A 22,779-nucleotide genomic window follows, 5' to 3' on the forward strand; every position below is an offset into this window, starting at 1 on the left:
TGGATGAAATTTAGTAATTTCAGATAAATATTCGTAAATTTTAAAAATCACTCCTCTTTATCTACAGTTTGCATTAGTCTATGAATTAAATTAGTTCAGTTCAGATATACAATATGCAAACTTTGTTTAAAGTTACGTGTTTTCTTGAAAGCTTGTCTAGATTGGAGCCTAAGTGAAACATGGCAAGGAGTGTGGGATTGTACGTATAAGTTCCTTGGGCTAAGGATCATCAGAGTTTTCTGTTATGCAGTAGTGTGTCATGTAAAACATTTTTACGGAGGCAATGCAAAATTGATTAATAGACTCCTTTCCTCAAGTACTGTCCACTATCTTTCCATATCACTGTATAGACTAGAGCTAGACAAATCATTGATTTTTTAGTTCGCTGGTAGTTCTGAAAAAACAAACAACTGGTTCAACCCAAACTGAACCCAAAATTTTTTAGAATTTTGGTGAATTGTAAAAGGCTGTTTTGGGGTCCAATTTTACATTTTGTTCAACCTGAAATGTTTTGTTTCCAGGCATTTTTAAAGGGCTAGATCCACAAAAGGGAGGTTGGGTGGGTGGGAGGGGAGGTGATGCTGATGGCCAGTCTGGACACTATGGTAAAGAGCCTGATCCCAAGCCCATTTCTGGGACCAGATGGGGTGATCTGGGTGTAGAGTGACCCTGAGAATTTCCGTGGCGTTTCTCCACTGGAAACATAACTGAGAACTAAATTCCTTGAATTAGTGTGATTGCATGTTACTCTAATCTAATTGTAACGGACAGTAGAATTTAGAGCTGTGGCCTTTTGTTCTCCAGGTGGAATGTGGAGAACTGAATTTTGTAATGTGGTCGGTGTTGTTGTTTTAAAATCTCTGCAGCCGTACTTGGCACACCATTAAACCCCAAAGCCAGATTACTGATCTGCAAGATAGCCCATGTGAGACACCTGCATATTGATTCAACCCTCAACTGTCAGTTTTTAGTACATTGACCAAAATCTTTTAGTTCTGTTCCTCCTGGTTATTTTATTTATTACAATTCTTTGGAAGATTAATGTACCTTCTGCAATGGTAGTAACTCTGTATATCAGTCTGTCTACAATATCTCTGTAGTCATAGCCTTGTTGTCAGTATGTATTCTTTGTGGATCGCATTACGTTCACACATACTCCCTTTATCTAACTACTTTATTAAAACAATGGCATGCATGTGTAAAGCTTTGAGAAGAACATTACCATAAACCATGTTACTGTTCCCTGTAAATATACCCTAGATTCTCCTTAGGCTAATCACCTTAGCAGATAAGATTATCATGGGATATATTTGTCAGCAATCTGGTCAAAATATAATCTGCAAAAATGTCTTGTTTCTCTTGTTCACAAAAGTTTAATATTCTCCTATGATTTTATTGTTGCTGAACCTCGATAAAATACTCTTCTCTAGCCTTATTTTTCAAACTAGTTATTATGGATCTCCCTTTGCAGTTGACATCTTATTTATGTTTTTCTATGAATAATAGTTTTTTTTTTATTAAGAGATGACTCAGGAATGATAAAAGATATATAAAAGGTACAAGATTCCATGGATAGAATCTTCATGCGTCGGTAGGATGAGGATTTCACTCTCTGTATATAAATGTATGTATGTCCTTTAATAAGAAATTAATAATCAAATGTAGACCTCTATCTGAGATCTCTTATGCTTCATTGTCAGGAGAATGGATTCAGTAATTTACTGTATCTGTATGTCCCATTGATTTAATGTGAAGTTGAGTATGCTCAGCACCAATTACAATCAGCTCCTAGGTGTCTGAAGTTTTGCACTTCACAGCTGGAGGTCAATTTTCACAATGTGAGCCTAGATCATTTGTTTATGTGCCTCAGAATTTCAGATCCCTTCAAAGTAGCTACACGCTGGACACTTACCCTGGGCACTTCTAATGTTCAACTGTTATCTAAGGGTACCCCACCTTGAGTCAGAATCTACCGATCTGTTTTGCATCCTATACATCTAATTTTATGTATTTAATTGAGCTTTCCATTCTTCTAACATATTTTTCCTGACAGTTTTCCCACTGTGGAAATAGTCTTCATGCATTGCATGGTTAGAAGAGCAAAATTTGGCCATTTTGAGTTTCCTATAGCAATATTAGTGTGGTTCCCCAACTTCTGGCATATGGATATTTCCACTTTCATAATTCCCCAAATAAGTTTAGCTGTCCTGTGACTTATTTTTCCTGACAGTCTTAAAAAGCACATGTGTTAGTCTCTCCACATCTTCTCCTTGAATCTCTAAAAATGTATCGTAGGGAACAATTCTGTAATTGCAAAGGGTCAGACTGGGTGGCATAGTAGATCTTTTTATCTCTAACTTCTATTACTGCTGCATTTAGTATAAGTTCTACCGTGAGTAACTTCATAGGAATTTAGTACAATTACTAATTCGATCTAGAGGATAAATTTATGCTGGTGAAAGCAGGCATATTGCATCTATTTTGCCAAGGCTGAATTTGCAATTTTAAAATCAAAGAGCAAGTGTCTCTCTCTCTCCTCTGTAGTCTCCTGAATCTTCTTCAGATAAGGTAAGGATCTGCCAAAGGCACTGACCAGCCAAATAAAATATTGAACTGATAGATTAAGGGTCAAATTTTCAAAAGCACCTAAAATGATTTAGGGCCCTATTTTTAAATGTATTTAAGCATTGCTCCACTCACCATTGCGAGGCCTAAGTGATTTAGATAGCCAAGTCCCAGTTTCAAAATCGACTTAGGCTTTTAAATGTCTATATTAATTTTAAAAATGTTACCTAGGCTCCTAAATCCCTGAGGTGCTTTTGAAAATTTCACCCTTCGTCTCCAGACTCCTGAAATAGTTAGAAAATTCCTAATTTTCTGGTTAAGTTTCTTAATATAATTCTACAATTGCAGATCCCACCAAAATATCTGATCTGCCTCGTCTGACCCATATTTCTGAAACTTGATATTGTTGGTCTCCCTTTGAAGTCAAAAATATCTCATTAAAGACTAAAGAGCCCTATCAAAAGCATGTTGGATTCCTGGCTGTCTCGTGGGTTACATATCTGCTTTTTATAGTTCATCAGCACAGGAATGCTAATACTACCTATTACAATTCACTTTCAACATTGTCTGAGAAAAAGGCAATGAAATTTATACTGTGTCTGCATGGTGCATCCACAGGCATCTTTCCCTGATAATTTTCTTTACTCTGACTATTGGGGACAGTATACCTACACGCACACACATGCCATAGGAGGCATTTTGTCATGCACACCATGTATCTTTCATACACGCATGTAAGCCATAATTAAAATTGCCGGTACTCCCATAATAGCTAGACAAAAACTGTAATCTATTGGTTAACACTATGATTTTTTTTGCCATCTTTGCCCTGATGACCCCTTGAATACTTCAGCCAATGCTGCTTGTTGTTGTAATGTCAGTTGAAATGCTGTGTGCCAGAAGTGTTAGTTGCCAGAAGCCTGTCTTGTTTTTTGGATGCCATTTTCTTTTGATTCATCTTTGAGAGATTTTTTTATATGCATAAGAATAAGGTCCTGTGCGAATTTCTCATGAGATCAATTTGCAAAGCTCTTTAGTAGAAAGACATATTCTCTAGTGTGTATATTGGTTTGATATGGAAATACATAAGCTTGCCCTAGATCCACCCACATCTTGCATGCACTGTGCTTTGGGTTTTCTTTGTGAATTCAGGAGCAGAAACCGTAGCATCTTTGCCTGACAAACACATTCACTTGTATTATCTGTGTATAAACCTGTTCTTAAAAGCTACTTTGCTTGATGGCAGGGAACATTAGCAAAAGGTTTTAGGGGACTACAAATGTATGTGTTAAAGTTATTTAGGCCTGCTTTTCCCATTTATATTGAATGAAAAGGAGCACAACATGAGTGAAGTCAGCAAGCAGGAGTTTCAATGCTGAGGATATTCCCTTACTGTAGTATGTGTGGAAAACGACAGCAAATTATTCCAAATTATGATTTTCTTAGGTTGTGAAACTGAAACAAAATTTTATCTGATGGGGAGGAAGAATGGTGTGGAGCACTGAGGGTTGGAGACCTGGACTCAGACAAAGGTTCTCTCTATGACCTTGAGTATGTCACTTAATCTACACTGTATCTCTTTTCACCGTCTGTAAAATAGGTTTAGTATTTTCCCACCACGCAGGGAGTGTTGTGAGGGTAAATTCATTTAATGACTGTGAGGCTTTCAGATAGTATTGTGATGAGGACTATATTAGTAACTCAATAGAGCAAACAGATCATTAGAATACGCAGACTGAGCAAAGGACATGGTGTGATATTTGGATTTTGTACACAATTGCAATTAGATTGTATCTTTAGATAAAATGTATGTATATGGTTGGATTTGGGGTTTTGTTTGCTTGGTTTTTTTAAAGAAAATAGAAATTGGCATAAGAAGCATTTAAAGTATCCATTAAACCATGTAAAGTATCCATTAAAGCCATTAAGTTTGCTTCTTTTTTGGTATTTGCAAAACCACTATGAAAAAATTTCCTACTTACCTCCATTAACTAGGCTAGACATGGACTAGATACTGCATTGTCACTGGAAATCTGGGGTCAAGGACATCATTGGAAGAGCTACTGAATAGTGGCTTTGCTATTGCTTGCGAATGCCTCAGTGGCTGGCTAAGGTTTGTGAGCTCAGTTCCCACCTTTCTGACTGAAAAGGCCACTGCCAATAGGTTACTAACTTTGGCAGCTGCAACAGAATGATTAATTGGCTGTATAGTGCTGCCATAACCAAATATGCCGGAACCGAACACAGTTTGTACCGGATTCCGAACAGCTAAAGCCTCTGACTTGGTGACCAGTGCTCAGATACCATTGTGATGGGTACAGAACCTGAGCAGAATGGTTGCTCAGATATAGGATTTCTGGGTTTAGATATTGCCTCAAGAGGGCTAAAGAGTTATTAATGAGACCTAATGTTGAATAATCCAGTAGAGACCTACCTCAGACCCCAAGAAAAAAAAGCTGTTCTTTTCTTTTGATAAGATAGTGGTTTTACTTGTCCTGTATTCACTTATTTTTTAAAGCATTGATTCTTTGCAATATTAATAATAATATTTATCTGTTAAGTACCATAGCTATTATAGTAATTACTTTAGATGTGTAAATAAATACATATTGCATACCTTTGGGGTTTTTTCTTTATCTTGAGTTACCTGTCTTTAAGCTCCAAATCAGCAGCTGAGATAAGTGCAGGAGTACCTATGTCTGTGTCTGCCTCCCTAACACATTGCTAAGCATCTTAGCAGGGTCCCAGGTAACCTGTAGCCCTGAGATTATTGTACAAGAATAATAAGAATTCATTTGAGTGAAACTGTGACTCCAGAATCTATTAAAACTTTTGCTTTTGTATTCCACCAAATTGCTTTGTAGTTACAGTGAGCTCAGAGATCTGGTTGTGCTAACAATTTTAAATGTTCTTCAAACTTAGCATTCTATCAGAGGAAAGTCAACCATTGCACTGGTGAAATTTGCAAGTACAAATGAAAGAGAACAACAAATTTCTGGCTTTGACGAAGGGTCTGATCCAACGACCAGTCATGTCAGTAGCATTTGGATCAGAGCTTAAAGTTGCTAGCAATGAATGTGGCATACTTCAAACAGTGGAGAGAAGAACAGGAGATGGAAGGCCCATGACATACTGTATCATGTGCATGCTGTTACCTCTCCTCTAAGTTTGGCTGAGTCAGCAAAAATCCCAGCTGGGAGTTCTAGCTCCGTGGTGGGCAACCTGCAGCCCGCGGGCTGCCAGACCGTTTGTTTACATTTGCACGTCCACCTGCAGCGCCCAGTGGCCACGGTTCGCCGTTCCCAGACAATAGGAGCTGTGGGAAGCGTCACGGACCTGGCCGACGCTTCTCGCAGTTCCCATTGGCCAGGAACAGTGAACCACAACCACTGGGAACTGCGGGCGGACGTGCAAATGTAAACAAACGGTCTGGTGGCCCACCAGCAGCTTGCCCTGATGGGCCGCAGGTTGCCCACTACTGTTCTAGCTGCAGCAAGGCCACCTCACCAGCATGCCTCTGTCTGCAGATGCCATAATCCATCCCATAAAAGGCATGCCACATTCTTGCTTTCAGGAGAGTTCAGTGTAAGCCTGTTAATGAGGGAGGCCACTTTAACATTTTTAATGCCATGGCACTTTTAGCCTGGTGACAGTACAAACAGGAGTTTTCCAGATCTTATGTCCATATGTTTTTGATTGTACATGAAGGACCAAAATGGACACCATGTAGAGTTAAGCACAGGAGTTTATTACGCACAGCACTGGCGGAGTGTCACCTTGCTTATCGGGCTCGGAGACACTGCAGAACAATTAATTACCATAGATTATATAGAGTGCTCATTGGGTAGAGAGAAGCGACGGGGATGGGTTTTCCCAAACCCCTGGATAGGTTTTAGCAGCAAGACAAGATAAGCACAATAAGCCAATGGTCTAAAAGATTACATAATGGCTCCGCCCAAGGCTCAAATTAACATATTGCTGACACACAATGTCTATTAAAGTATATAGGTTAAATCCTAATTTTGGCGTCCAGGGGAATAAGGGAGCAGCTTTCCCAGTTGACCAACAGGTACATTCCTGGAGATTTAAAGCAAAAAAGGAGTAATTAGTACTTAACTATAACAATTGTTTGTAAGTTTACCCTTGCATTTCTGTGGGCTAAGATTGGCATACATCTGTGAGGGAAAGGTGTCATAACTCATGTCAATCATATTAGGCCTCTCCCCAAACTTTGTCTGGGATCTGAGGGGTATTGTACCACTATCTCCTCCCTGCATTAGGGAGTAACTGTGAAGCCTTTCTCCGTGCTTCATGTGTCTATAACTCACGATAAGGATGCCCAATTACATTCGGAGTTATGCTGACTCCACTCACTGACTTGAAACACACAAGATTATCTGTTGACCCCAGCTTTCTCTTAGCTATGTATTGTTCTCTGTTAGCCAGCTCCCATGGCCCAGGCCAAGCTGTGAACTCCAGGCCTATATGAAAGTTCTTAGAAGAAACTGTAGTTAAGATCTTACATCCACAGCAAATGGATTTTGGCCCTTCAGTCCCTCCTCTTGACCCTAGGGTTTCCTAACCCGCCAGGTCAAATAAAACAAATTTAACGTTTTCAGCTTGCTTTGGAGTTGCTGGTAAAGTATTAACACCATCAGGAATGTCAGGATGGACACGCCCCACATAATTTGGCAGAATAGCACCCAGATCCATTCCCAGGGGATTTTGTTACCTGAGATGGCATTGCCCATAATTATTGATTAAACCTCCACTGCCTGATTCTGTGCCTCAGAGTACTTAACACCGGCCTGGTCCACAGTCTCCCCTATCTGAGTGTACCTCAGATGGCCTTCCCCAATGTGTCTTTGGGCCTCGGGCACCAACTCCTTGATCTTCGCCTGCAGGGCCAGAAGACCCTCCTCTAGATACTTACTGTCATAGTGCCATTCCAGATCCCATGTTAGGTTACCCATCGTTGGCGGAGTACGGTGGAGCCACATCCCATCAACAATCAGTGTTGCCCTTTGGAGGACCATCATGCACACGGATGGATGTGTCGAGGGGCAGGGCTTTCCATTTAACTCAATGGAGTGGTTTTGGGCAATCACACACCAATAGGTACAGTTAATCTGGGCCAGCTCCATGTGCATCAGTTTTTCAGGTATGCATCCGATGCAGTGAGCTGTAGCTCACGAAAGCGCATGCTCAAATAAATTGGTTAGTCTCTAAGGTGCCACAAGTACTCCTTTTCTTTTTGCAGTTTTTCAGTGACAGCCACTTCAAACCTAGACAGATTTGTTAGAACATAATAAGGGCATATACATAGAATTTCCTTATTAAAGTGGGTGCAACATTCACTAGGGTACAATGCTTTCCCGGCGACCTCGGAATATGCAATGACTTTTATTTTTAGTAATATGACCTCTCCTCCATACTGGCAGGGAGGTCACCATTCTAGCTCGTTGTGAGTGAGGGATTCCCAGAGGCACTAGGAGACAGAAGATTATGCTGTGACCTGTCCAAGCTGGTCTTTGGACTCTCATTAATTCTTTGTTTCCTCATTGTTATGAAGGGGTAATGGGGAGATGGGGTCCCACCACTTCCATAAGGGTTGGGTGGACCTGGCCATCCAGGAGATCGGTTACAATTCCCTGTGTGGTGATGACCAATGTTTGCCCTGCTCTCCAACAGTTCCTTTATTTTGGTACCATTTATTAACAGGCTGGTGAATTCTTGACCCAGGTATTTTCTTATATCCAATGAGGTGGACACAGAGTTTGACAGATCCTTTAAACTGTCTAAGATTAGTCGACTGGCCCTATTAGTGTTTAATCCTCCCTTTCACATGGCACACTACTTGCATCCTTCATCATGCACCACAGGGGCAGCAGGAGCCACAGCAGGAATTCCCTCACGGTTACCCTTCAGTCCTTCTTCCTGTTCACCTGTGGAGACATTGTTAGTATTGGCAAGCACTGGTTGAAACAGTTTTAACTGATTTCGGTGCCTTTAAAATGTTTTCATTTTTCCCTAACCTTAAATGCAGGTTTGTTCAGACTGCTGTTATTATCCAGAAATGGTTTGATTTTCTTTTACTTGGTTGTATAGGGTTTTTTTTGTTTGTTTTTTAATTCATTGTGCAATACCTTAATGTAGTTTTGTAACCTGTCTGCAAAGGGCCTAGTAAAATTAGTTTGCAGATTTTGCCATGGTTTCTTTGGCCGTGGTTGATGGTTATGGGTTACCTTTTTCCTCCTACCCACATTTACTTGTGCACATGTTACACATCTTTTAAGAAATTGTAATCTTTTTTTCATGGCTGGCCACCATCAGTGCTTCAGGGCAGCCCTTATTTGTCTGCACCCCAGATGAGCTGAAGAGTGAATGGCATGGAGTGGCAGAGCCCATATGCACTCGGGGGCTACCAGTTCCTCCCCCCCATACCAGAGGTGATTTTTACACACACAGCCTTGTCCTTCTAACTTGTTTTTTTCTTTCTTTTTTCTGGGTTTGATTGCCCTGCTGCAGCCATGACTTTGGTTTTGTATAAAGATATTGAATGTTATGAAGCATTGAGGTACCTTAAGGGTTAAATGCTAAATACCAAAGCCAAACAACACTAGTTATCTGTATTTGGCAACAGTGTTTTTTAGTTTTGCAGTTTGAATTAAAGAGTTAAACGGATTTTAGTGGTATTATTTTAAAACAAAACAAAACAAAACCCCAATTTATTTTAAACCTACAAAACAGAGTTTTTTCCAAACCAGGAGTGTTGATTTAGGTTTTTAAGACTCACATATTTACTTCATATACAAATTTTACACAGCTGTTTATAGATTAATTTGTATACATTTGGGGGCAGTTAAGTTTCAATAGAAACCCCTTATGTTCTTTTAGCGAATTTGACTAAATTGTTTATAGTCAAATTATTTCAATTAGATTGTCTTTTGGCCTGGATTATTTACAGACATTCCTTTGAAAAAGGGCCCATTTTCCTTCAGAATGGCTGCAAAGAAACCAAGAATTCTTTTTTATTACACCTATTTTTTTTAACATTTTTACAACGTTTGATTGCTTAATTCCCTCCAGCCCCTGCATAGTTAACTTTTCCCTTTTTTTAAAAAAATCACTTGCTTATTTCCCAAAATGACACCTTTATTAACTCAGATTTCACCGTTCCAAGTACTGTTTCAGGGATTTGAATTCCCATTCCTGTACTCTGGGAATTTTTTTTTTTAATGCAGTAGTTTTTAATACACAATAATGTTAGCAACAGGACAAACAACACAAGACAAAACATAAAACACAAACAAAATGTTTGTTTTGACAGTAGATTTATGGTATTTTGGGTTGCTCTTTATCTGGTAACAATTTTTTTTTGTTTGTTTGCTTGCTTGTTTTTTTTTGTTTTGTTTTTTTGTTTTTTTTACTACTGCCACTATGCCCTCAGGGCTTCCAGCCTGTTTTTTTATTTTTTATTTGTTGCCTGCCCGCTTGTTTGGGCCCCATCCTGCTTCCCTCATTGAACTGTCCCTTTTCAGGTTTCAGAGTAGCAGCCGTGTTAGTCTGTATTCGCAAAAAGAAAAGGAGGACTTGTGGCACCTTAGAGACTAACCAATTTATTTGAGCATAAGCTTTCGTGAGCTACAGCTCACTTCATCGGAAGCATACTGTGGAAAATACAAAAGATGTTTTTATACACACAGACCATGAAAAAATGGGTGTTTATCACTACAAAAGGTTTTCTCTCCCCCCAACCCATTCTCCTGTTGGTAATAGCTTATCTAAAGTGATCACTCTCTTTACAATGTGTATGATAATCAAGGTGGGCCATTTCCAGCACAAATCATACACATTGTAAGGAGAGTGATCACTTTAGATAAGCTATTACCAACAGGAGAGTGGGTTTGGGGGGAGAGAAAACCTTTTGTAGTGATAAACACCCATTTTTTTATGGTCTGTGTGTATAAAAACATCTTCTGTATTTTCCACAGTATGCATCCGATGAAGTGAGCTGTAGCTCACGAAAGCTTATGCTCAAATAAATTGGTTAGTCTCTAAGGTGCCACAAGTCCTCCTTTTCTTTTTGTCCCTTTTCAGGCTTTTATTTTTTAGATCTCTAGATGGTGAGTGGTAACTGCATGTGAGCTCCCCCTCATCTGATCTGGAAGTATGTCTCAGGCATAGTGATTGGAGGGGTGGGATAGCTCAGTGGTTTGAGCATTGGCCTGCTAAACCCAGGGTTGTGAGTTCAATCCTTGAGGGGCCCATTTGGGATCTGCAGCAAAAATTGGGGATTGGTCCTGTTTTGAGCAGCGGATTGAACTAGATGACCTCCTGAGGTCCCTTCCAACCCTAACATTGTATGATTGTGATTCTCCTCCTCTGGGGTTTTTTGACAGTTACACATTTTAAAGGGAGTGTTATCGTTCTGGCACAGGCTTTTATCTTTTAGTGCCTTATTTTCAGCTTAAAAAGTCCTATTTTCTTTTCTTTGTTTTTATGTTGAGTATATCCAATATAACTATTACTGCTGTGTTTGTTTTGTCACCTTTTTGGTCACTCTACCATTTAACCAATTCTTCCTCTGGTCTGGCTGCAACATAGTTTGCTTTTTTAACTGCTGCTTGCAGAGTTTGGACATGTTTATACTCCAAATATTCCCGAGGGCTGACTCTCGTCTCCCCCTTTGATGCAATGGGTTTTAATCACCCTGGCTGCTGACCTTGTTGGGAATGTACATCTTCCCATTGACACCCCATGATCTTAATCTTCACAGCTGTCAGCCTTGATGGGGATTTGCATCTCCCCCCCTTAACAACGTAGTCTTAATCTCCACGGCTGTTTAGCCTTGATGGGGATTTACCTTTCCCCCTTTAAATTCTGTGGTCTCGATCTCCACACCTGACAGCTTTGATGGGGATGTACGTCTTCCCCCTTTTTTACTGTGGTCTAAATCTCCACACTGACAACTTTGATGGGGATGTACGTCTTCCCCTTCTTTGAATACTGCAGTCTTAAGTTACACACAATTGCCGGCCTTATTGGTTGGAGACTTTGTGCTATTCTAAGGTATGTATGTCTCATGCCTGCGGGGGGGGGAGGGCTCCCCTGGGACTTGCAATGTAACGTGCAATGAGGAAATGGGACCCCCAGTTTGCACTGCCTACCGCTTGCCTACCCACCCAGTCCTGGGCTTAACGCACAGCCAGTCGCTTGCTAGTGGTTTATTCAAGTGCTCCATAACACACCCCTTAGTTTAAACGTGCCGCTGTAGCTCACGAAAGCTTATGCTCAAATAAATTGGTTAGTCTCTAAGGTGCCACAAGTACTCCTTTCCTCTTGCACTCATCTTCCCTCCCAACTGGTACCCTTATTTAACCCCTCTGCTTGGACTATATGTGTCTAGGTTCCTTTTGCACTTAAATTTTAAAAGTGGGAACAAGATGTGTCTGAAAGAGGATGAGAGACTTCTATCCCTGGCCTAATGAGGTGGTAAATTAAAGATACTCACCTCCTTTGGATTTCAGTCTCAGCTCCTTAATCACCTCACAAGCTTGTATCCCGGATGAGCCCCCAAACTGAAGGACCAAAATGTACACCATGTAGAGTTTATTACGCACAGCGCTCGCGGAGTGTCACCTTGCTTATCAGGCTCAGAGACACTGCAGAACAATTAATTACAATAGATTATATAGGGTGCTTATTGGGTGGAGAGAAGCAACGGGGATGGGTTTTCCCAAACCCCTGGATAGGTTTTAGCAGCAAGACAAGATAAGCACAATAAGCCAATGGTCTAAAAGATTACATAATGGCTCCACCCAAGGCTCAAATTAACATATTGCTGACACACAATGTCTATTAAAGTATATAGGTTAAATCCTAATTTTGGGGTCCAGGGGAATAAGGGAGCAGCTTTCCCAGTTGACCAACAGGTACATTCCTGGAGATTTAGAGCAAAAAAGGAGTAATTAGTACTTAACTATAACAACTGTTTGTAAGTTTACCCTTGCATTTCTGTGGGCTAAGATTGGCATACATCTGTGAGGGAAAGGTGTCATAACTCATGTCAATCATATTAGGCCTCTCCCCGAACTTTGTCTGGGATCTGAGGGGTATTGTACCACTATCTCCTCCCTGCATTAGGGAGTAACCGTGAGGCCTTTCTCCATGCGTCTATAACTCACGATAAGGATGCCCAATTACATTCGGAGTTATGCTGACTCCACTCACTGACTTGAAACACACAAGGTTATCTGTTGACCCCAGCTTTCTCTTAGCTATGTATTGTTCTCTGTTAGCCAACTCCCATGGCCCAGGCCAAGCTGTGAACTCCAGGCCTATATAAAAAGTTCTTATCAAAAACTGTAGTTAAGATCTTACATCCACAGCAAGTGGATTTTGGCCCTTCATACATCTGTGGCTTAGTCTCCAAAAATGTTTGGTTTTATGCAAAATTAAATGTTCTCTGTATTTTTCTTTATAATCAAATGGATTTTTCCTCAGAGAACAGACCCCGTGTCTATAGAATGCTATCATTCTAATCTTGTGTTTGTGAAAATAACTTTCCAGCCTAAAACTTAATGATCCACAGCAGGAATCTTTTATGATGCCATTGTTATGTGGAATAGTTCCACGCTTGAAATAGCATATCTCCTTTGGCCCACATAATGAACGAAACAAATAATGGGTACTAATGAAAAATGTAAATACGTATGTACCACATAGACCACAAAAAATCTTTTCCGGTCTGTTGGGTGAATAATGCACCTAGTCTAAAGGGGTAACCTTGCTGAGCATATACTATGTATTGTAAATTCACAACTGATATTATATATTAAGATATAGCATATTGCTCCCAACTTGACTATGTCAGTTGTCACAATGGCATAAGTTAAGGATGAACTGGAAGAGTTTTAGCTTTAGGATTAAATGTGCATACTTTTGTTGCTGCTCTAATGCTGTTAAACTTTATGGGCCATATTCAGCCCTTGTGTATCTCCACTGAAGTTTAACAGAGTTCCATCAATTAGCCCTTGGTCTACAGAAGTATCAGAATCAAGCCTGGTTTCTTCAGACATCCTCACTTACCCAAATCTCTGCTATGTGCCACAGTGCATCCCTGTAACATTGATTCTTTTCTTTCTGAATCAGATATTGATTGTCACTGGCCCACAGAAATAAAAATTGTGGTACGTGTGGTGTGCCTATGATGAGTCTTTTGTTTGTTGACTTATGAGCTGCCTGATGGAGTAACCTGGGATTTTGTGTTTTCCATCTGTTGTATTTTTGCAGGTCAGAAGCAAGAACCTATTGTGTAGCTAATGTAGTAGCAATTTATTATTTCTTAGAATAAAGTGAAGTATAGTATTGTCCCCTGAGTCCTGGGTAATTGGTAGTTCTGGCACATTAACTGACATAAACATTTTGATTAAAGCTTATGAATGTATTAATTACAGCTGGGAAGCTTCCAAAGCTGACTTGAACCACAAAACTGTTCAAATTGCAACCTCTAAATTTTACAAATTGGTGAAATGACTATCACAGCATTGCCTTCGCTTTGTCTAGACCAGTCATCAAATAACATGGGATAAGCAGATGTGTAAAATTTCATTATTCCATATTAGTTCCTGTAAGCTCACTTTGAATATCTTTAAAAGGCTAAAGTGTTTTCTGTGTTACTGGCAGGCTGTTGAGCATTTACTTGTTTAATTCTGTAGGAAGGTGACAGTGCTGTTCTCTGAGCCTTTAGTAACATTTACATGTAATTCAGTAAAAGTCAAAATAACAGCTCCTCTTGCTAATTAGGTAGTCGACAACACAGGAACGTAGACAAGGTAACGTCTATGCTTGTATAAATACACTGAATTCTTTAACGCCAGTAATAATTCTGGCAAACTGGATGGAAATGTTTTGGTTATAGAACTTGAGCCATGTTCTTACCTCTTTTTACACCTCCCCCGTGGATTGCATAGGGGTAACACTTGGCAGAATTCAACCTATTGAGCCTGCAACCTTGTTGCCTGTTTTGTGAATACCACACAGCTTCCTACAACAACATTTGAGTGGATGAAAGTGCCTGGTGTCATGGTGATTGGTGGGAGGCAAATCTAATAGAGTGTCTGAATTCTCAAATCATTGGTTATATGACCCCAAAAAGAAAGGCATCTCTTATCTATCTACTCTTCGTGCCTCTGCACAACAACCCAAGAAGTCTCAACTAAATGCTGCTTTACTCATGCATTCATGCACACTTGCATTCATTATGACTGACCTGCCTTACGAAGGTCCATTAAGTGGAACTCATTTCAAGCACAGATGGTCCTGAATAGTTTAATGTCTGCCTGGTGGCCAGAATAAGTGAATTCTTGATGGCCTTAGACTTCTGATCACATACATGCAGCCAAGGAGGAAATGAAAACATGTTTATCATTTTGATAAACAGCCTCTTTCATTGCCGCAGGATGCTCTATGTAACTCGGTGGAGTCAAATACTATTAAATTGTCATCACTGTCAAAAAGAGAACATATAAGTTTTGCTACCTGACTCATAGCTAATGACTTTCACAATGTATAACACAAATCAAGACTGCTGTTTGCCTTTTTTATGTTTGTTTACTGATAAGTTCTGGGTCTGCGAGACTGCAAAGGCAAGTTATAGTTTTGAAGTGCAAAATATGCTTTCATTATTACCTCTCAGCTAAAGATATAAAAAATACAGATGACTAGAAGATGGCTTTTGGCTTCTTCCAGGCATGCGCTCAGGCCCTATAGCTGATTAGATATTTTAAATCACAGCTGCACACAGTAGGTTCATACTTAGGGTAAAATATTTCACTCTGTGGTCTGTAAACACGAGGTAGCTTTATAACAGAGAGATAGTTGGACACCTTTTCAGGCGTTCAGTATTCTCCAATTAAAATTAAACCATTTGCAGGAGTTAAATTGTCTCTGTTTTGCTATCAGAATCATGGACATAGACCTCATAACTTTTACTGCTTAACATTTTAAACCCGTGCACGGCAAAGATTTCTAAAGCTGGTAAAAGCAAAAAAGCATCCTAATGTAATAGATGGCAGGTGTCTTGATAACCCAGAATGCACTCAAGATGCAAATTCTATCTAGCCTACCTTTTCCAAAAAAAATGATTTTTTTCACCCAAAATTCTGAGTCACTTGTGAATTTGTCACTAATGAGGGGTTGACCGTAAAGCTGGTGAGAAAATATTCATTCAAACAGTTTTCAGTTGGAAAATGCTGCTTCAACGGAACTGCAATTTTTCACCAAATCGTATCGACATCAATGAAAATATGTTTTGCAAAAAAAATAAAAAAGCGGGGGAGGGTAATCTTTAAAAGGTCACAACATCCTGTTTTGACCTTTTGTGGAACAAAGAGTTCCGATTTTTCTTTTTTGTTTTGAAATGACTTTTCATTCTGAAATGTACTTTATTTCATTTTTTTTTTAAATTAAACAGAGGGTCAAAACCATTGTTCTTCATTATTTCCCAATATGAAACCACAGTGAATATTCACATTCTAAAATGCTCGCCGGGAGCCATGCTGTCTTTCTCATGGGGACGTTATGTGATCCCCGATGAAATGGGAAGTGGCCCAAGCATTAGTAAGCGGGAGGTGAGAGGGCCCATGAAACAGTCTCTCTAAAATGTGGTCTGCAGTATGAAAGTGTTGAGAAGCTGATTTATGATGATGGATAATATATGGATAAACGTGTTTCATAGAGGGATGGGCCTGAACTGCAACGTTCGGTTCTGGATCTGAATTCCAAACACCCCAAAGTTCAGCATATTTGGATTTAGGGTTTTATGTCATCCCATTACATTGTTGAAACAGAGCTTTTAGTTCAGTCTCCCCTTTAGTTCTGTGGTATATCTTTACGCAAGTAATATAGTTTTAGGGTATGTCTACACTGCAGTGTAAGGCTCGGTTTAGTGGAATTCAAATCAGTGGATCCTGGATTCGAGAATCCAGGGCTTGAGCATCTACACTAGCTGTCAACCCTACGTTAAGAAGTTTCTAACCTGGGAGTCCAGGGTCCACACTGCAGTACGCAGACCCTAGTCCAACCAAGCATATCCCAGACTTCCTAGCGCCTTCCTGAAATGTGGTTGCTCTAGCCCTTTGTTTGTGGTGCAGTGTGGGAAAACCTGACTTTCCACCAAATTTGACTGTCCAGAGGACAAAGAAAGAGGGATAGTTTTGCTGGACTCCCAGGGTATGTCCACACTACAATTAAACAGCTGCAGCTGGCCCATGTCAAATGACTTGGGCTATGGGACTGTAAAACTGCAGTCTAGATGCTCGGGGACCTTGCCAGGTCCCCGAGCATCTACAAAGCCACCCCCATGGGATCATGGGACCGTGGGTTCAAGCCCTGGGTTAACACAATTTCTGTGTAGACAAGAAGGGTGCTTAGGCTTGAGCCTGAGTTTGAACCCTGGGCATATACTGCAGTGTAGACATACCTTTAGGGGTAAAATTTCAGTGCGGCCTTTTCCTCACTTCCCCATGCTTGTGCACAAAATTGCATGGACACACGCATGCACTTCCACTTGGTATGTGCACTTTTAAAAGGTAGACAGCAGTGCATATACAATGTTAGAATTTGCTCCTGCAAAACCCAGTGCCGGTGACAGATTTTGCAGGGGCAAATTAAAATTATTATATGCAGGGCTGACTATTTAACAGCGTTTAACCTGAAAAGTCTAGTCCCATGTACCAAATTTTGCCTGGAAATGTATGGAACAAGGGGCTGAAAACATACCCCTTATAAATTGAGAGTTTCATAGATTACCAGTCCAGAAGGGACCATTGTGATCATCTAGTCTGACCTCCTGTATAACACACACCAGAGAACTTCCCCAAAATAGTTCCTAGAGAATAGATTTTAGAAAAACATCCAATCTTGACTTAAAAATTGTCAGTGATGGAGAATCCACGACCCTTGGTAAATTGTTCCAATGGATAATTACTCTCAACATTAAAAATTTACACCTTATTTCCAGTCTGAATTTGTTTAGCTTCAACTTCCAGCTGTTGGATCATATTATACCTTTCTCTGCTAGATTGAAGAACCTGTAAATATTTGTTCCCCATGTAGATACTTGTAGACTGTAATCAAGTGACCCCTTAAGCTTGTCTTTCTTAAGCTAAATAGTTTGAACTCCTTCAGTCTATCACTGTAAGGCAGGTTTTCTAATCCTTTAATCATTTTTGTGGGTCTTCTCTGAACCCTCTCCAATTTATCAACATCCTTCTTGAATTGTGGGCACCAGAACAGGACACTGTATTCCAGCAGGGGTCACACCGATGCCAATATAAAGGAAAAATTAACCTCTCTATTCTTACTCAAGATTCCCTTTTTATGCATCCCAGGATCATATTAGAGGTTTGTTTGTTTTTTTGGCCACAGCATCAGACTGGGAGCTCATGTTCAGCTGATTATCGACCATGACCCCCAAATTTCTTTCAGAGTCGCTGCTTCCCAGGATTGAGACCCCCATTCTGTAAGTATGGCCTACATTCTTTATTCCTAGATGTAAATATATACATTTGGCCATATTAAAACAAATATTGTTTGCTTGTTCCTATTTACTAAGTGATACAGATCACTCTGTATCAGTGACCTGTCTTCATTATTTACCACTCCCCCAATTTTTATGTCATTTGCAAACTTCATCAGTGATGGTTTTTTTCTTCTTCTAAGTAATTGACAAATATGTTAAATAGCATAGGGCCAAAAACCAAACCCGGCTGGACCCCACTGGCAGCATACCAATCAATGATGATTCCTGGTTTACAATTACATTTTGAGACGAATCTGTTATCCTATTTTCAATCCATGTGATGTGTGCCATGTTAATTTTGTATCATTCTAGTTTTTAATCAAAATATTGTGCAGTACAAAGTCAAATGCCTTACAGAAGTCTAAATATATTCTGTCAACACTACTACCTCCATCACCCAAGCTTGTCATCTCATCAAAAAAATATATCAAGTTAGTTTGGCAGGATACATTTTCCATAAACCCATGTGGATTTCCATTAAGTACATTATGCTCCTTTAATTTTTCATTAATTGAGTCCCATATCAGCCACTCCATTATCTTTCCTGGGATCGATATCAGGCTGAGAGAGGTCATTCCATTTATCCTTTTTAAAAACTGGCACATTAGCTTTCTTCCACTCTTCTGGAACCTCCCCAGTGTGCTAAGACTTAGGGTAGGTTTACGCTATGGGACTAATTCGACCTAAGTTACGCAACTCCAGCTATGTGAATAACGTAGCAGGAATCGATGTATATTAGGTCAACGTATTGCGGTGTATAGACCACGCTGGATCAACGGGAGAAACTCTCCCGTTGACTTACCTTATGCTTCTTGTTCCAGTGGAGTACCAGAGTCGACGGGAGAGCAATCAGCAGTCGATTTAGCGGGTCTTCACTAGACCCACTAAATCAACCCTCGGTGGATTGATCACCGCATGTCAATCCCCCAATAAGTGGATACAAGCCCTTACTGAAAATCAACATTACCAGTCCTGCGAGCTCCTTAGCCAGGTCTTTTAAAAAAAATTTATCCAGACCTGCTCATTTTCAAATGTCTAACTTTAGTAGCCTCTATTTAACATCCTCCAGAGATATTCTTGGAATTGAAAGTGTTATTGTCACCATGTGATGAGATTATATCATCTGGTTTTTCCCCAAAGAATATAGTTTCTGAACATGAGATTTTGCTCTTCTTGTGTGGAAGAGTTGGGAAGATACTTTTTGTATGAAAATTAGAGGCTGTGCAGATTAGAAAAGTCCCAGTTAATAAGAGGTTTAACTATATATTGGTAACAAAAGGTTTTTTGAATTGTCTTAGTTTCATTGCGTTTTTACCAGCTATAACCTTTAGAGTTTTTCTGCAGCAACTTGAGGGTTTCCACATTATAAGTACATAGATGTTATAAAGCTCATCAGCCATGACGCATTATTTTGCACAGATAATCAAGTGAGCAAGACTAGTTTTTGTTAACTGACCTCATGTAGATATTAGTACTCATCCACAAAATTAAGAGGAAAATAGAACATTTAGCTTACTCACAAGTATTTACTGTACTGTATGTGCAGCAAAGGATAGAATTACCTTATTGTGTACATTTTTTCCTGTTAGAAGCCAAACTTACACACATAAAAACCAGAAAATGTACTGCAGTCAGAACCACAGATATACATTTTCATGACATATGTATGGCCTGATTTTAAAGCCAAGCAGATCAATGGGAGGCTTGTCTTTGACATCACTGGGATCCTGGTGGAGCTTTAGGGAAAGCATTTGCTGTGAATGGAGATTTTGTTCATAATTCATATTAAGATGTAAACACATAGGGCTAAATCTTGAGCAGCAACGAGTGCCCGCATTTCCTCTTATTCCTCTGGGACCCTCGACGGGGCTTTTGTCATCAAGTAGCACCTTCAAGCTGTCTGAATTGTGTGATCCATTTGCTGTTGCACATCTTGTCTCTGAAAGAGCTGTGTCAGGTAGCCACATGTGTGTATACACAATACAGGAAATACAGGAAACAGCTCTTCTTGTCAAGAGTAGTTAAATATTAAGGACCAGGCCTGTCTGGCCTGGAGCTGGCAAGCTCATCAATACTAAACCTCATGAGTACGTGACCTAGAGTCATTTACCTCAACAGACATTAACCAGCTTTGATTGACTCATTCTAGAAAGGTGAAAGTTTGAATATTTAAAGTTGTAAAACGTGTCCACGCAGTATGAGGCCTCTTGTGCCACTGCCTACTTTGGATTGGCTTGTTCCTTGACACTGCTCTGAGTTACTGGAAATACTTGGGTCCTCTTCAAACTAAGTACCTTTCCTCTGTCAATAAAGAAAGAGCTGCATAAGATCACTTTGTAATTCCTGGATTTACTGTACTTCCCGTACTGCACATGACTGTAATTACAGAGATGGGTCTCATTTATTTTGGGCTCGATTTTCACAGCACCTCCTGAGAGGCGCAGAAGAGTGAGGAGGGTAGGAGGGAAGTAAGTTCGCCCACTCCCCTTACTGCCCTGCTGAGATTGTGACCTCAGCTGTAGGGAGGAAAGCAGGGCTGTTTGCCCACTACTTTTCACTGCAACCATGTCAGTGGGCAGTGTGGGGCAGGAAGTGAGGGAAGCCCTGGCTCCTGTCTTCTCCCAGACCCCGTGCCACGTTCATACTATTCAGCGTAGCTGGCTGGTTGCACAGGCTGGGAGTAGCCACACAAACAACTGAACTAACTTACTCCTCTCCCAGAACAAGGGGAAGCCGGGCAGGAATTGTGAGTCCTAACCTGTTATCTGGTGTGCTGTTGTGGGGCAGCTCCTCGCTGCCTGTTCTCATGGCTGATTGCAAGGTTACAATCTAGCCTTTGGATTTTTGATCCATAGAAACAATGGACCTTTTCCATTAGGCGGTTCCCTGTAGCTAAAGCAATGCGCCGTAGCATCTCATGGTCGGGTTAAAATAATATTGCTTTCATAGCCTAGTGAGCCTTCTGACATGTCCTGCTCTTGTATGTGGATATTTTTGTATTAAGATTACCCTGACACTGCCAAATGTATGCAGCAAGTTCATGAAGTGGACAAATATCTGCGAAAGAACAGACTGGGACTATAAACACTTAGTAATTATGAGCGAAATGCAATTTGAACTCAGGGCTGGAGAGATTAATGAGCAGTGCAGTAACTCACCATGCTGCCTGATCGTCCTATACTATATATTGCTCAAGTGAATGGGACTAATGCTCTGGTTGTGTCATTTACGTACACAGCATATGCCACAAGCAATGTGTGGTCAGAAGCCCGACACTATCTATCTATTGCTGTGTCTACAGCTGGAGCTAGGAGTGTGGCTCCTGGCTCGCATAGCTTTACTGGCACTGGCTCTTATCAAGCTAGCGGGCTAAAAATAGCAGCATAGCACAGGCTGTGAGCAGCAGCATGGGCTAGCCACCCTGAGTACATACCCCCAGGGGCCAAGAGGGATAGTATTTGCTAGCTATGTTGCCACTGCCCATGCTACAGCAGCTACGTTCCAACCTTTAGCATGGTAGCCTGATGACAGCTAGCGCAGGTATGTCTGCGTGAGGTGGGAGTCTCACCCCTAGCCCCAAGTGTAGACTCCCTCTCCATTTATCTGTCTGTGTAATCAATCTTTTGGAAATGCGCTGAGTAAGACACAAAATGAAGGAAAGGAACATTTGGGCCTCATGACATTAGACTCAATGGGAATTTTGCCTGCATCGAGACCGCCAGATCAGGCCATTGTTTTAGGTGCGAAGGAAAGCAAAATTGGACCATGCTGTGAGTCCTAGGGAACTGATTCTCCCCCTGCAGAATACGGGGACCTGGTTAGAGGCGAAGCTGAGGAGTTGGACGTGGGTTCATTTCCAGGTGGATTCTCTGAGATACTGGGTTTGTATCAGAGAGTGTAACCTAGTAGTATGGGAGGAGAGAGATGAAATAGAACATGTAAACCAGGCAGCCATTTTCATTCTGCATGAACTAGTCTGTACTCCTTCAGGTCCATACTGTGCTGTACTCCCTAATTCACACCCAAAAGTTCTATTCCTGTCCGTGGAGCTACTCACAATGCAGATAAGCGGGCTTTGGTGCTGTATCTACTCTTGAGCCTTTATTTTGCATTTCCTATAGCTTCTGAAGTATACTAATACCTGCCTTAGACAAAATTGTCCGTAATGGGAGACAACACTTTCTTAATCCCTCTTATAAGAACCTTTCTTCACAAAGGGTGAGAGTAGCATGCTTGGTTGCTTAGACTAGCCATTGCAGTTCTTCCTAATCAGAGTGTCAATATTCTCTCTTTGTTGCCAGAAGGAGGAACGTGTGAAGTTATAGCAGCACACAGATGCTGTAATAAGAATCGAATTGAGGAAAGATCACAAACAGTAAAATGCTCCTGCCTCCCTGGGAAAGTGGCCGGGACAACACGAAACAGACCTTCCTGTGTCGACGGCAAGTAGCTCATCCAGTATATGTGTGAACTGAATATGTAACATCCAGTATATACCTAACGCTATATTTGTTATGTAGCAAACCTACTTGTATTCTCTGGTTTAGCTTGTTAGGAAAAGATAAACTATAAGCATAAATGGTTGACCGAGGAGATGGCCTTTGACATCACCAGTATACATTACAGCC

At 40.6% G+C, this 22,779-nt stretch overlaps 1 protein-coding gene across 2 annotated transcripts in view; it reads left to right on the plus strand.

Moving 5' to 3' along the window:
* The window catches only part of TAFA1 (TAFA chemokine like family member 1), a 351,097-nt gene that overhangs the window by 249,447 nt on the left and 78,871 nt on the right, over positions 1-22,779 (plus strand). Inside the window, exon 3 of one of the 2 annotated variants that reach the window (XM_074957447.1) lies at positions 22,456-22,593. In XM_074957447.1, the coding sequence (XP_074813548.1) occupies positions 22,456-22,593 (138 nt within the window). Of the gene's footprint in view, positions 1-22,452; positions 22,594-22,779 lie in introns of both variants that reach the window. The other variant, XM_074957446.1, reaches the window with a different exon arrangement.

This window comes from Natator depressus, chromosome 7 (assembly GCF_965152275.1).
Source record: "Natator depressus isolate rNatDep1 chromosome 7, rNatDep2.hap1, whole genome shotgun sequence".
NCBI lineage: Eukaryota > Metazoa > Chordata > Testudines > Cheloniidae > Natator > Natator depressus.